The following is a 16,625-nucleotide window of genomic DNA, read 5'->3' as shown; positions in this document are numbered from 1 at the left end:
CAGTTAACAAGAGAGGATAGAGAGCTTTACTGATGCTGAGAACAGAATGTATATGTTTTTAAATAACAGTCTTAGATCTTTCTTTGAACGTTACTAATGTTTTCTTGTGTTTTTTTATGGAAAGTATTCATAATGTTCTGAGAACATGACTTTGTGAAGTTCCTTAAATGCGCTGAGAATGTTCCAATGCCAAGGAACTATCCTGCACCATTACCAGAATGTTGTGGGAAGGTTGTATGCAAAATAACCATAGGACAAACACACTCTCACCAAGCCCTAAGAAACATATGGTTCTCAGAATGTTATGTGCTAGCTGGGCACTCTGCCTGGTTTGACTTCCTCAACCCAATGCCATGCCATGCCATGCCATGCCATGCCCATGCCATGCCCATGCCATGCCATGCCGGGCCATGCCATGCCATGCCATGCCATGCCATGCCTGCAGACCTCATGGCTTGGTTTATGCTCAGACATGCACAGTGTACGGTGGGACCTTATATAGACAAGTGTGTGCCTTTCCTAATCATGCCCAATCAATTGAATTTACCACAGGTGGACTCCAATCAAGTTGTAGAAACATCACGAGGATTATCAACGGAAACAGGATGCACCTGATCTCAATTTCTAGTCTCATAGCAAAGGGTCTGAATACTTATGTAAATAAGGTATCTGTTTTAAAATGTTTATACATTTGCAAAAATGTCTAAAAAGCTGTTTATGCTCTCGTTGTGGGGTATTGTGTGTAGATCGATGAGGGGAAAAAAATATTGAATCAATATTATAATATGGCTGTAATGTAACAAAGTCTGGAAAAAGTCAAGGGGTCTGAATACTTTCCCAAGGCACTGTACATGTAATGTTAGGGTTATGTGGTTGTCTCAATTAGCTGTAGTTGTCTCAAATGAGAACACTTACCGTAAGTCACTCTGGATAAGAGCATCTGCTAAATTACTAAAATGCCAAATGTAAATGTTTTACATACAGATAACATATTACTGTATTGAATAGTTTTTTAGTTTTTTTTACATTTAAAAAATGTTTGTCACAAATGTATCATTTGTACAGTTCTTTATTAAAAATGTATTTGTCTCTCTGAAATGAAACCATCAAGTGATAGATTTTAAACAAATACATGTCATGCCATGATTAGATATTGAAAAAACACAACAATCTCTTTATTAATTTCAGAAAATCTATAGCGTTTTGGAATTAAACTCTTCATTGTTTAGAGTTGACATTGACGTTGAGACTGGTGTTTTGCGGGTACTATTTAATGAAGCTGCCAGTTGAGCACTTGGGAGGTGTCTGTTTCTCAAACTAGACACTCTAATGTATTTGTCCTCTTGCTCAGCTGTGCACCGGGGCCTCCCACTCCTCTTTCTATTCTGGTTAGAGTCAGTTTGCACTGTTCTGTGAAGGGAGTATTACACAGCGTTGTACGAGCTCTTCAGTTTCTTGGCAGTTTCTCGCATGGAATAGCCTTCATTTCTCAGAACAAGAATAGACTGACACGTTTCAGAAGAAAGTAATTTTTTTCTGGCCATTTTGAGCCTTTAATCGAACCCACAAATGCAGATTCTCCAGACACTCAACTCGTCTGAAGAAGGCCAGTTTTATTGCTTCTTTAATCAGAACAACAGTTTTCAGTTGCGCTAACATAATTGCAAAAGGGTTTTCTAATGATCAATTAGCCTTTTAAAATGATAAACTTGGATTAGCTAACACAATGTGCCATTGGAACCCAGGAGTGATGGTTGCCGATAATGGCCCTCTGTACACCTACGTAGATATTCCATAAAAAATCTGCCGTTTCAAGCTACAATGGTCATTTACAACATTAACAATGTCTACACTGTATTTCTGATCAATTTGATGTTATTTTAACGGACAAAAATGTGCTTTTCTTTCAAAAACAAGGAATTTTCTAAGTGAACCCAAACTTTTGAATGGTAGTGTATATTAGAGGTATGTTCAAATGTTATGTAGTAATAGTATTCGACCCCAACTATGTTGACCTGTGAAGAACAAAGAAATATACTGAACAGAAATATAAGCACAACATGCAACAATTTCAAAGATTATGCTGAGTTACAGTTCATATGAGGAAATCAGTCTATTGAATAAAAATTCATTAGGCACTAATCTATGGATTTCACATGGATGGGAATACAGATATGCATCTGTTGGTCACAGATACCTTTAAAATTCATTTTGATACCTTTTGTGCATTCAAATTGCCATCTATAAAATGCAATTGTGTTCGTTGCCCGTAGCTTATGCCTGACCATACCATAACCCCACTGCTACCATGGGGCACTCTGTTCACAAGGTTTACATCAGCAAACCGCTCGCCCACATGACGCCATACACATGGTCTGCGATTGTGAGGACGGTTGGACGTACGGCAAAATTCTCTAAAACTACGTTGGAGGCGACTTATGGTAGAGAAATTAACATTAAATTCTCTGGCAACAGCTCTGGTGGACATTCCTGCAGTCAGCATGCCAATTGCACGCTCCCTCAAAACTTGAGACATCTGTGGCATTGTGTTGTGTGACAAAACTGCACATTTTAGAGTGGCCTTTTATTATCCCCAGCACAAGGTGCACCTGTGTAATGATCATGCTGTTTAATCAGCTTCTTTATATGCCACACCCGTCAGGTGGATGGATTATCTTGGCAAAGGAGAAATGCTCACCAACACGGATGTAAACGAATTTGTGCACAAAATATGACAGAAATAACCTTATTTTGCGTATGTAACATTTCTGGGATAATTTATTGTAGCTCATGAAACATGGCACCAACATGTTGCATTTATATTTTGTTCAGTATATACTGTAAATTCTACTCAATGATAGTCAACAATTTACACTCTATGCTTATATTCCCCATTACAAAATATGAATCTTCCAATTGAAGCTGAAACGATAAAATACCCCATGTTTGCTCATATCTGCCAATATATTTTGTTCTATTATAGCCTAATTCTAGCTGCATTTTCCATTTGATATGACAGTGCACATAAAAACATTACAGCACAAATGTTTAAAACGTCCCCTTTTAGTTTATTTCATACAACCCCACTGTGTTTAAGAAACACAGATATGACTTTAAAATACGAATGCATGTTCCTGAGAAGAATACCATGAACCTGTCATCTAACAATTATACACAAATAGCTCAATTAAAGTTATTCTCATCACAACTTCTATAGGCTATCCATTATATCCAATATGTGTATCCAATATATCCAATATCTCTATATCCAGTGTGTATGTTTGTGGTGTTCTCAGTCAACAACAAAAAAGACAGAAAAATAACTTATAACTTATTAAAAGTGAAAATAATGACAGTGAATACAATCCCTTGGTTGCAGTATCTTCCTTGGCCACATGGTGGCGACAGGGGGCTTATTTGTCAGCTTCGAAGACGTCGGCTACAGTCCTAACGGATAAAGGGAGACAAGTGGTTGGTTTATGTTCCATCAATCTTTGATTTTACTGAGCGTCAGTCTTCACATTTCTACTCACATGGGTAGGCCTATTGAAAGGATCACAGGGTGAGGTGCATGTGAATTTGGGTGTGATAAGCTTGCCATTTGGATTTGCTAACTATATATTTTTTCTCACCAATCTACACACAATACCCCATAATAACAAAGTGAAAACATGTTTTTAGAAATTTTTGCAAATCTATTGAAAAAGAAATACAAAAATATCTAATTTACCTAAGTATTCACACACCTGAGTCAATATTTTGTAGAAACACCTTTGGTGACGATAACAGCTTTCAGTCTGAGTATGTCTGTATAAGCTTTGCACATCTGGATTTGGGAATTTTCTACCATTCTTCCTTGCAGCTTTTCTCAAACTTTGTTAAGTTAACGCTCCTGTTGGAATGTGAATCTTCACCCCAGTCTAAGGTAGTTTGCACTCTGAAGCAGGTTCTCATCAAGGATTTGGCTCAATTCATTGTTCCTCTTTATTCGTACCAGTCTCCCAGTCCCTGCTGCTGAAAAGCATCCCCATAGCATGGTGCTGCCCCCACCATGCTTCACGGTAGGTATGGTGTTAGACAGGTGATGAGCTGTGCCTGGTTTTCTCCAGACATAGCGCTTGGCATTCAGACCAAAGAGTTCCATTTTTGTCTCATCAGACCACAGAATCTTTTGCCTTGTGATCTCAGTCTTTCACGTTCCTTTTTACAAACTACAGGCGTGCTGTCATGTGCCTTTTTCTCAGGAGTGGCTTCCGTCTGGCCACTCTCCCATAAAGCCCAGATTGGTGTAGTGCTGTAGAGACTCTTGTCCTTCTGGCAGGTTCTCCCATCTCAGCCAAGTAACTCTGTAGTTCTGTCAGAGTGGTCATTGGGTTCTTGGTTACCTCCCTGACCAAGGTCATTATTGCCCGGTTGCTCAGTTTGGTCAGACGGCCACCTCTAGGCAGTTCCATATTTTTTCAATTTCCCTATGATGGAGACCACTGGGCTCTTGGAAACTTTCAACACTCTAGAAATAGTTTTATACCCTTCCCTAGATATATGCCTCATCACAATTCTATCTGAGAGATCTATGGGCAGTTCCTTGGACTTCATGGTAATACAATTGCAAATATTTCTAAAAACATGTTTTCAGTTTCTCATTACGTATGTCAGTATGTTGTGTAGATGGGTGAGAAAAACAATCAATTTAATCCATTTTGAATTCAGGCTCTAACACAGGGGTATGAATACTTTCTGAAAGCACTGTAGCTAGCTACTTCCCTCGCCATAACGTTAACAGAACTGCGAGAAAACAGTGCTTGGCAGGTGGGGGCGCAAGACACTGTGTGTCTATGTACTGATACAGCTGCCCAGTGGGAAGCACCTTAGGTCGGCAGGCACCTCGATACCACACCGTTGTCATTTGCTTGTCATTGAGCTTCCCGAAGGCAGTAATGTTAGCTAATTGGCATGTCACTGTGAAATAAACATAACTATTTTTAAGTAATGGCTGCCATTTAATGTCTGTTTTGATATGTGTGTAGCCGAAGACATCTTTCCACATTGTGTGGATAATTGTTTCTCCATCCATACGATACGGGCCGTACTATTACAAGCAGCCTCAATGGCAGTGGGCACGGCGTGTAGTGAAGCAATGCTAATGGGCGTTTCATGTGGTGTGCTCCTTGTTGTAACTGCATTCCGCAGATAGATATTATTTGTCATTTTGAGAATAAACGTAATTCTGTGTCAAATTAAATGTTGATAGCTCACACTGAGGAATTCAAAAGGTGTTATGACACTGTGAACGTGTAACTGTATCTTACTTATAGATTGATCCAGTCAGCTCGTCCAGAAAACCACCTTGGGAATTAAAAACATACAGTGAACCTGATGTTTCTGCTGCCTGGCTTTCAAGCTCAAACATGCCTCTAATAGTGGCCAATGACATATCAACTGTTTTTTTTGCAAGCAGTTCATGCGATGATTCTTTATCAAACTGTCCCACACCCCTGTTTTACCTGGTTGGCAAAGAGTGCTGCAAACGGGACACACGTAGCAGAAGTTGCAGATCTAAAGAAAGAAGCAGAAAAAGGGTAAGCCATTAGAGAAGGATAAGAAATAAAGGAGGATATGACATCATAGGACATAACTGGCGGGAGGAGCTTCTCTGATCTGACTTCGTCATTGCATCATAACCAGCCCGCTTGATGTCAAAAATCATAATATTGAGATCAGCTTCCTACTTCTGAGGAGCATGCAAACGCAACATTTGTCAAATCATCGTTATGATAAAAAAGTGAACCCCACCATCAATTATCTTTCAAGAGTCACCCAGTCCTACAGTCACAGGCATCATCATGTTTTACAATCCTCTCACCAGCCACTTTCCCGATTACAGCCATTGTCCTGATTATTACAAGTGATGCAGTAGTAATCATAACAGAGTTATGTGGTTGTCATGATGTATTTCAGTGTAGACAGCTGCACTGCGTAGAAGCTTGCATGCCAAAGGAAGGCTCTGCCCAAGTCACCATATCTAGATCATATCTGATTTCTGCTTAGTTCAAGGGTAACAGTGAGGTTTGATGATGATTTGGTCAGCTTGGTTTTGACTAGTCTCTCTTCTCACAACCGCTGTATGGAGCATGCGAAGCGTAGAGAGCTCCCTGAGTTTTGAGAGACTAGGTATTAACTGGCTCTGTTGTAACCTTGCCTAGGACCTGAAGACTTGTGTTAACTTCCCAAGCTAATTATAATGCACAGTCTTGTGGTGCACAGATGACCTGGGTTCAAAACCCAGTCCGTCACATTTTCATACTGTCTACACTCTCAGAAAAAAAGGGTTCCAAAAGGGTTCTTCGGCAAGTAGAACCATTTTGGATTCCATGTAGAACCCTCTGTGGAAGGGTTCTACAATTGGAACCCAAAACAGTTCTCCTTCGAACCAAAAAAGGGTTCTCCCTGGAACCAAAAATGTGTTCTCCTACAGGGACACCTTAATAACTTTTTTGGAACCCTTTTTTTCTGAGAGTGTAGGTTACTAGTGGTTGAATGGGAAGGTAATTTTACCTGGCAGGTGTCACAGTGCTTAGACTCATCTCCCTCTGCACATGGGCACTTGTCGCAGGTGTCACAGTGCTGAGAGAGAGAGAGAGAGAGATAAAGAGATGGGGAGGAAGAGAGAGAGAGAGAGAGAGGGAAAAGGTGAGGGAAAAGAAGAGCGAGGGAGAGAGAATTTTTGCCATTTTTAACAAGGACGGGGAAAACGTATTAAAAGGGTGCAAATTGTTTTAACAATAAATGTAACCACATCCACAAACACCAAACTTGTGTTTCTATCTCGATGGTAAGACCTACCTCACAGTATTCACAGTATGAACAGAGGGATCCTTTGTGATATAGTTGACCGTCATCATCCTCTTCCTCCTCTTCGTCATCATCATCATCATCATCGTCGTCATCATCATCATCATCATCATCATCGTCGTTGTCATTATCGTCATTGTCATCAGCTGCAGCGGGAGCATCATCGTCGTCGTCGTCAGCTGCAGCCGGCACATCATCATCATCATCATCATCATTATTATTACCGTCAGCCTCTGTAAAATAAGATGTTCATTCCCATCCTAACACATATGTGTGTATCTGTACATTTTCTGTGATAGTGTTAAGTGTAACAGAATGGCAGTGTAGAGTTCATTCATACTGTACAAAACTAATTTCCTACATACAGTCCCGCATGCACACACTAGTTCTACACGCTCATATACCGTAGACAGACACAAATTCTAACCACATACCCAAATCAGTACAATGTACAGACTACCTCACAGAAGCTTTGTACATACAAATACACATAGGTAGATTATAATCACAAATGCCCATAAAGAAAAGTCCAATCATTTTAAAGATATATATATAGGTTCACACTCAGTATGACCATACAATAAACCATTCCACACACTTTTCCTGTTCATTTGTCTCAAACAGACTTTGTTTCAGTACTATCTCCCACCTTTTTTATACTACACAGACGTACTCCATGCATGTAGTCAGTCACCAAACCCATGACTCCAGGCAACAACAGAAGTACATCCATGCAACTCATCATGATCAATTGATTTATTCTATGATTGAAAGTAGGGTTAGAGAGACATGATCAGAGGTGATATTTTGTCACAGTTTTCACAGAAAGGGGTTGTTTCACAGTCAACAAAAAATAAAGAAAGAAAATCCACATAGAAATAAGAGCAGACTCAAACTCCTGGAGTAACTGTCATCTCTTGTCAGTTGACTACCTAAAACAGATATATTTCTCTCTTTTTCCCAATGCATTTGTTTTTCTCCAAAATATGAAAAACCTCAACATCTACGTCGAGTACCAGGCTAGAGGTAGCCCACACAAACATTGCTTGATCTGGTGTAGCGATGTCACCAAAAAATATCTGATATCTGACATTTAATCTAACTAAAGTGGTATCATACCCAATTATACAAATGAATGTATTATCAGAATCATTTATATTCCAATTATCCGCTCTAAAGTGAAAAATGACTAATGGCCATATAAATATTTAAAATTAGTTTAAGAAAATAACGGAAGTTTCTGTTCTCAACATGAATGATTATCTTTGTACAAATATAATTGTCTGAGAACCGCTTGAGTGAGTATTACAAAATATGAATGGATACATTCACAGATGTGTTATTAATATGCATTCAAAGATGACGTAAAAACATAGACCAGGGTTGCATATACAGTACATTCATTTCATTGGAACTATTCAACATACAGTGACAAAGAAGGAAGCTCTACAGGGAAAGAGAGAGATTGAGAGATGTGGAGAAAGAGAGAAACTCTATCGACGCTTTTACTATTACTACTCCTTACTACTCTTATCTACTAAATGAATGAATTCTTTAGTCCTCATGAGCCTCCCCTCACCCCTTCCACCTCCTGTCTGTCTGTCTGTCTGTCTGTCTATCTCTATCAAGCCTCCTCTTTCTACATCACTGTCTCTCTTTCTTTCTCTGTAGGTTAGCATGGAGGAGACACAAATACAGGTCAATCCAATCCATAACCGTGAGAAAGGAAGGACGGAGTGAAAAAGAAGAAACCATTATTTCAAACAAGACACAAATCAAAAGATCTGAATTATATTATGATCCGATGACTGACTCTATCAAGTCTCTGTGTTACTTTTAAATATATATATATTTTCCTTTTTCCTCATCATTACAATCCTTCTGTAGTCCCCAGGTTCATATCTACTGTACGAAGGATGACACACAGTTGGGACTCCAGGCGGGCCAGTTCAATTTCCCCAGAGTGTTCATAACTCTATTTAAGCAGGGAAGAGAACACAGAGAGAGTCAGACAGACACAGCAAAGGTAATGGACAGCTGTAAAGGCGTGAAGGAGGGACTTGTGTACTAGTCTCTTTTCCTATATCTACTCTGATTGGACAGCTGAACTGAGTGACAGGCTGAGCTGAGAACTAACTGACAAGGAGAGGTTCTGCAGGGCAGGGAGAGGTAAGGAGAGGGGAGTGGCCAAGGTGTGGCTAAGCCCCTCCCCTCTCCCTTTCTCTTCTGATATTGTTTCAGACAGGCAGAGAGGAGTGGGGTTAGGGTCACACAAAGATGATGGCGAGGGAAGGTAGATAAAGAATGCAGCATCATTTAAGTGAACAGACGTAACATACCTGTGTGGTCATCATCGTCGTCATCGTCGTCGTCGTCATCGTCATCATCGTCATCATCGTCATCATCGTCATCATCATCATCTTTGTCATCATCATCATCATCATCATCATCATCATCTTTGTCATCGTCGTCATCATCGTCATCATCATCATGATCATCATTGTCGTCATCATCATCATCATCATCATCATCATCATCGTCGTTATCATCATCATCGTCGTCGTCGTCATCGTCGTCATCATTGTCGTCATCATCGTCATCATCGTCGTCATCATCGTCGTCATCATTGTCATCATCGTCGTCATCATCGTCGTCGTCATCGTCGTCGTCATCATCGTCATCATCATCGTCATCATCGTCGTCGTCATCATCATCGTCATCATCATCGTCATCATCCGCATCATCCTCTTTACTGTCCCCATCATCATCATCATCATCATCATCATCATCATCATCGTCATCGTCGTCATCTCCCCCTACCTCCGCTGCATGCTCCCCCTCGTCATCAGCTACTACATCCTGTTGGGGGACCAGTGGCAGGTCTTGAGCCTTGACGCCAGGGGCAAGAGGGGTCTGGAAGGTGCAGAGCAGGGCTAGGAACAGTCCCAAGAGCCACGTCTTAAAGGAGGCCATGATTAATCTCAGAGCAAAGGGTTGAGAGTGAGGGACGATAGATAAACAAGGAGAGTGAGGGATGATACCAGATAAATGAGGGATCACTCCCTTTGCAGTGCAATGGTTTAGCACGTGCACACTGACACCCCCAGAGTTCGTTGCCTTTCTGTTCCACACACACACAAACACCCACACACACACACACACACACAAACCCTAGGGAGAGCGATAGGGAACGGGCACCAGTTATAAATAAGTGCACACAATAGGCCTGTGTAATGCCCAGTTGAATGATTTCCAAGTAGAAATCCAGACACTTGTTCTCAACTCACAACACAATGATGAATCAAATCACTCCTGGAAAAGGTAGGTGTCCTTCTCCTTTGGGAAAAAAAAAGTAACCCTCTTGTCCTCCTTAAATAGTGTTTGATTACCCCACCCTTTAAAGTTTAAGAATGCAGTAAAATGGCACAGTTCGAAGAGACCCACGTTGCAGACCCGACACAGACGGCACTAATGTGGGACGGGCAGCAGAAGAGAGAGACCAACCCGGGGGGTAAGATGAGAAGGAGGGGGGGCAATTAGGCTGAGTGACAGGGGCAAATGCAGCACCGTTGACCATGCACCATCTAAAATGGAATGAACAGGGAAGAGAGGCAGATAGCGAGAGGGAGGGAGAGAGAGGGGCAGATATTGCTTGCTTTTTTGCCGTCATCAAATGTTCAAATTTAACTTTAGAGAGGACAGTGGGAGAAGGAGGCTCAGGCCAGGATGACCATATATCGTGAAAGAAGGGAGGTGTAAGGAGGAAGAGTTGAAATAGCAAAGGAGAGAGGGAGAAGGGTGATATCAGAACTATATCAGTGGAATGAGTGAGGGGGAGAGAGAAAAGAGAACGTTGGTGAGACAAGCAAACAGGCAGGTATGCAGGTGTTGAGAGAAGAAATATCAGCTATCAATTGGGAACTATTTACCAATGTCAATGCTTATGCCAATTAGTTTTGTACCAAATGTTCCACTCAGTTTTTACCCACCCTTTTTTATATGCCCACCAACCCGCCAATCTCACAATTCTAGCACTGGAGGAACAAGCAATGAACCAGCCCTTGGTTACTCACACACATTACCAAGCATTGCAGGCACAGTGATCAACAATGAATGGCTTGGTCTTCACACTCAACCCATAGAGCCTTTTCACTACCTTACCTCTGAGTACACCCCCTCCCCTGTACCCCTCAGCCCCGCCTGAACATGTTGCCCCCAAAATAGCCACTCTATTTAAAACCCTGCACTCCCAGAGTCAGTGTAATGTGACCTTCCCTGGCACTCTGAGTTGACTGACACTCTGAAGCTACCACCGCCTCTCTCTCTCTCTTTCTCTCTCTCTCTCCTGTATCTACCCCCTCTTTCTTCCCCTCCCATCTGACATTCTATACCACCCTCTCTCTACCCCTCTCTCCCTATTTTTCACTCTCTCTCTTTTTCTCTATATTCATCTCTTCTACATCTCCAGCTGCTCCCCATGAGAGAGATCAGCGAGAGGAGCCTCTGCAAACGATATCTGCAAAGCCTCCAGAATGAAGCCAAACCCAACCAATCAGGGCCAAATTTACCCAAAGTTTTGGCACTTGTTGCACCTCCCTTTATTTCATCTTTTGTTCAACACTCATTTATATTCCGATTGGAAAATAAAAGGTGTAAACTTTCTGCAATGATTAGTGAATCTGACCCTATGGTCCCCACTCCATTTCTCACTTCTACCAGCCCAAACTTCTGTATTACTAACTGTGTGAAACAGTTACGATTGAGACCACCAAAGGAGAGAAAGAGAGCGATATGAGATACAGATGAACAAGAGGAGAGATATGCAACACAGAAGACTGCATGTCGAAGACTGCAATGTAGCTGAAAGTGGAGATGTATGCAGACGTGTCTAAGACATATTTCTCTCTCCATTTGGATGAGCTGCAGTATACATGACCTTTCACAAGCTGCGTTAGAAACGCTTGACCCACATTTTTAACACTTGGCATCTTTAATAACATCTTCAATGTACAACGTTCCCTGAAAGTTTGAGCTCTCTAACTCTGAAATTAGTGAATGTCAGAGGGCCAGTGTTTTTACGTTGTTTACCTAACCTTCCTTCAGGTTACCAGGTGCTCCTAGGGAAAATGCCACAGCTGAGGGCAAATGTGGACACTAGCCCTCCGCAGCCTTCCTCCCTCAACTCAGTTAACAGCACGTCTACTCTGACAATAGGTGCTAATAACTCCAAACTGATATTTTAAATTAGCTGGTTATTAATATTCGTTGTAGAAGTATGGGTGTTGTGGGGTGAACAGGCAGTAAGAGTCGGTGAAACCCAGTCCTAAAGTACACATTTAGGCTTCGGTCAGTTAGTTAGATCTGACACTACAGATGTAGGATCTTAATTCGAGCCAGTTTGCTACAGCAGGAAAATAATCATGCAGCAACATTAAATGTGAATTATTATGTGGATTATAATTAACAGACATTTTTGTAGGGGTTGATAGATATTTCGGGAAAATCAAGTCTGAAATTTCTAAGTGGAGATAACAAACCTCAGAAACCCTTTTAAACCTCAAATACACTACAAGTTTTACATTTCCTGAATTGCAAGAAAGTTATCCTGCAACAGGAGGACATATGTAAAAGAACTCCATCCATTCACCTCCAACAACATAACCCAAGCTCTTTCCCTGTAAGGATAGGCTGAAGTGGAAAACAGTGGTGGAAAAAGTACCCATTTGACATACTTGAGTAAAAGTAAAGATACCTTAATAGAAAATGACTCAAGTAAAAGTGAAAGTCACACAGTAAAATACTACTTGAGTAAAAGTCAAAAAGTATTTGGTTTGTAATATACTTAAGTATCAAAAGTAAATGTAATTGCTAAAATATACTTAAGTATGAAAAGTAAAAGTAAAAGTATAAATCATTTCAAATTCCTTATATTAAGCACCCCAGACGGCATCATTTTCCTGTTTATTTCAATTTACAGATAGCCAGGGGCACGCTCCAACACTCAGACATCATTTACAAATGAAGCATGTGTTTAGTGAGTCCGTCAGAATAGAGGCAGTAGGGATGACCAGGGATGTTCTCTTGATAAGTGTGTGAATTTGACAATTTTCCTGTCCTGCAAAGCATTCAAAATGCAACGAGTACTTTTGGGTGTCAGGGAAAATGTATTGAGTAAAAAGTATATAATTTTCCTTAAGAATGTAGTGAAGTAAAAGTAAAAGTTGCCAAAAATATAAATAGTAAAGTAAAGTACAGATACCCCCAAAAACTACCTAGGTAGTACTTTAAAGTATTTTTTACTTAAGTACTTTACACCACTAATGGAAAATCACTTCCATTTTCCAAGATAGAGCATTAACGGTTGCAGCAGTTGCAACAGTCTGAACTTTCATGTGTTTTATCACCACAGATACTGGTGAAATTCCTGTGCTTAAACTGTATACAGCAATTCACTATTGAAAAATTTAAGAATTTACAGGAGGTACTTAAAAGTTTATTAAGCAAACAAATATTATGCTATACAAAGTGAGGAAAAGGGTCCAAAGACTCCAAATAGCTACATTTTAAAGGTCCAATGCAGCCATTTCTTTCTCAATATTGTACCTAAAGCAGGCATTGCCATTGGCTGCATGGAGTGGAGCATTGAGAGAAATGCCATGCAGCCCTGTTCACTATTTTGAACACTGGAATGTGAGATGTAATCTACACCTCGATTAGGATGATAGAAGTCCTCATTATTTAGTTTATTGATTTTTCAAATTGAGAGTAATTATTTCTGTATAGCCTGCACTTCCTGGTTCTGAACTTATAACACGAGTTGGGCAGGTGTGGCTTTCTGACAACGATCACAAGAGCAGCTGCTCACCGATTTGACAGCTCGTAACAAGGCTGCATGCGATTATTACTACTGTGTCTCTGCACATCCAGTGGCAGGGTCCGTGATAGCTATAATGCCGGGAGGCGTTTGCTGATTTTACAGCTCCAACGCAGTTACACCTCCGACATCGCCTTAATAAAAACAATGTTGTCGATTATTGCGGGTTAAGGCAGAACTGATTGAATCTATCCCTTAGTGGAGCGTTTTTTTAGAGTGTTAAAACAAAAAGCAACTTACAAACAATATGTTTTTGTGATTGTGTCAGGTTGAATGTGTTTGTACTTGGTCATGTCATTACAGGGGTAGAGAAATTTAAATTGCACCTTTAGAAATGTGTGTACATATTACATTAAGAACAGATTGGCCATCCATTCTATAATCCCACAGGAACAAGATTTCTAGACCAACATAGGAACAACAAAGTGTGACAGAAGTGAAACAATAGTCCACATACAAAATGGCAGCAGTTCAAATGATCAAAGTTGAAAAACAACATTGAAAGGATGGCTAAATGAGCATCGAGTCCATCTTTGGCACTTCTTGAGATTCTTTGGGCCTGAGTGAGAGTGATTGTAGGAGTGTGTGGTGTGTGTGTGTGTGTGTGTGTGTGTGTGTGTGTGTGTGTGTGTGTGTGTGTGTGTGTGTGTGTGTCTATTTAAAGTGCTAGCACACCCTTACCCCCGATCCACAAGAGGAACATTCGTCATCATCAACATCGATGGACAGCTAAGAGGTGTGTGTGTGCGCGTGTGTGTCTAGATTTCACTGTTCTCCATCAGACATGGGTCAGCTAGTTGGAGAGAGAGGGGTCAGATCTGAAAGAGAAAACACAACAGAAACTGAAATTAGCACATAAAACCAAGTAATACAATTGACTGGGAATCAATCAAATTAATTTACATTTTGACTGGAAAGGTCTCTGTCATCCAGGAGAGGGCACTAGAACAGCACTCCAACTGGGAATGAGAGAGAGGGGAGAGAGGAGGGAGAGAGAGAGAGTGAGTGAGCGAGAGGGGGGAGTGGGAGCGAGAGAGAGGGTGGGTGAGAGAGGAGGGGACGAGAGAGGGGGGGTGAGAGGGGGGGGCGAGGGAGGGGGGGTGAGAGGGGTGACCATGACGAATGGGCTCTCTACAATGCTGAGCAGGCAGATACAACAGGAGCAGTCTAAATGCAAGGAAGAAACCAAGGGAAATAGTGTCTCCCTCTGCGTCAGAATGGGATTTAATAAACTATTAGCGTGCATTGCCATATCAACGGTGTGGTGACCTAATGATTTGAATTTTGGAGATCATTACAGCCTAAATGACGTTCTTTTCATCATCGCTATGCAAACAAGGCTGATTTCCACGACAATGTCACGGTTGAAACAAGTTTTGTTTACCTAATAAAATAAAAACAACTACTTTTGGGTACCTTGTTAGCATTACAACATGATATCCATGTCTTAAACGTTGCTACGCTTCAGAAATGGCAAAGTAAACGTGTAATCTGTTTGACACATTAAAGTTACTTACTTTACAGATCACAAAGTTAATTTCCACTCCATTAATTTGCGAATCCGTTTGATTCATACACTGGCTGTCTGGCTGTCATGTTTTTAATTTAACCTGCCCTTCCCTTATCTACACCAGGGGCGATTCTGGGGGGGCTGGGGGGGTCAGGGGGGCCCCTGTGACAACAATTTTGGACCCCCTTGTGGCCCCCTAAATGTGGAGTATGAAATAATTTTTGCATAACTCATTTTTGCTATCGTTCTTTTTTTTTTACATCTGTTATTAGACAGTGGCAACGCGGAACACTAATGATTATGAACATGTGCAAATGGTATTTTGTATAACATTTCACATTCATTGTATTTTTAAATGTTATTTATTTACTATTTGGACATGTTCTTAATTATATGCATTCATCATTGTCATGTCTAAATGTCCATATATGTCTTGATGATACTCAGAAAAATGTATTTACAACATCAAAATCTTAATATTTTACATTCCATTACAAATTATCTTAAGAACAAGCATATAAGGTTCACATATGGGAAAAATGCACCTTTGCCTCAAAAATATGTACCGTGATGGTAATGACTTAGTGTTGTGGTAATGACAGAGTGTGGTGGAAATTACATTTCATATAAAACGACTGATGACAAATACCTGTCACGTTCTGGCCAGTATAAGGGTTAATTGGTATTGTAGTTTGGTCAGGACGTGGCAGAGGGTATTTGTTTTATGTGGTTAGGGGTGGTGTGTTTGTTGTAGGGCAGTTGATTTAGGTATTCCGGGGTTTTTGGGCACTGTTTGATTTTCATGTATTCTATGTTTAGTCTAGTGTGTCTGTTTCTATGTTTGGGTTCATTGGGGTTGGGACTCTCAATTGAAGGCAGGTGTTGTCTATTTGCCTTTGATTGAGAGTCCCATATATGAGGGTGTGTTTGTCTTTTGTGGGAGATTGATTTTGCACTGCGTTTTGTATAGCCTGCAAAACTGTTACCGTTGTGAGTATTGTTTTTGTATAGTGTTCAAGTGATCGATTAATTAAACTCAAAGATGAACACGACCTCGGCTGCGTATTGGTCTACTTTTTCTGATGAGGACTTTTCTATTTCTTCTGAAGACGAAGACGACTGTGACAATACCATTAAACATTTTAATGTCACAGTTGTACATGTTAAATGTTATTGAAGATATGGAACAGACTATTGGTTCCAATTCATCCCAAAGGTGTTCGATGGGCTTGAGATCAGGGCCCTGTGCAGTCCAGTCAAGTTCTTCCACACCGATCTCAACAAACCATTTCTGTATGGACCTTGCTTTGTGCATGGGGGCATTGTCATGCTGAAACAGGAAAGGGCCTTCCCCAAAATTGTTGTCACAAAGTTGGAAGCACAGAATCA

The 16,625-nt window shown here is 40.7% G+C and overlaps 1 protein-coding gene across 2 annotated transcripts; it reads right to left on the bottom strand.

Moving 5' to 3' along the window:
* Positions 1-2,760: 2,760 nt before the first annotated feature.
* Positions 2,761-10,344, bottom strand: LOC106600715 (uncharacterized). 2 transcript variants are annotated; one of them, XM_014192284.3, is made up of 7 exons: positions 10,140-10,344; positions 9,192-10,023; positions 6,844-7,085; positions 6,556-6,624; positions 5,505-5,556; positions 5,310-5,346; positions 2,761-3,447 (listed from the first exon to the last, which is right to left on the bottom strand). In XM_014192284.3, the coding sequence occupies exons 2-7, from the start codon at positions 9,823-9,825 to the stop codon at positions 3,414-3,416; spliced, it is 1,068 nt and encodes a 355-aa protein (XP_014047759.3). In that variant the 5' UTR covers positions 9,826-10,023; positions 10,140-10,344; the 3' UTR covers positions 2,761-3,413. The 2 variants fall into 2 exon arrangements, with proteins under 2 accessions (XP_014047759.3, XP_045572074.2); XM_045716118.2 differs by having other exon boundaries at positions 6,844-7,031; positions 9,192-10,344.
* Positions 10,345-16,625: the final 6,281 nt, after the last annotated feature.

This window comes from Salmo salar, chromosome 03 (genome assembly GCF_965601325.2).
Source record: "Salmo salar chromosome 03, fSalSal1, whole genome shotgun sequence".
Lineage (NCBI taxonomy): Eukaryota > Metazoa > Chordata > Actinopteri > Salmoniformes > Salmonidae > Salmo > Salmo salar.
Note: the sequence above shows the minus strand (reverse complement) of the source record. Positions and strands in the feature narration are given on the sequence as shown.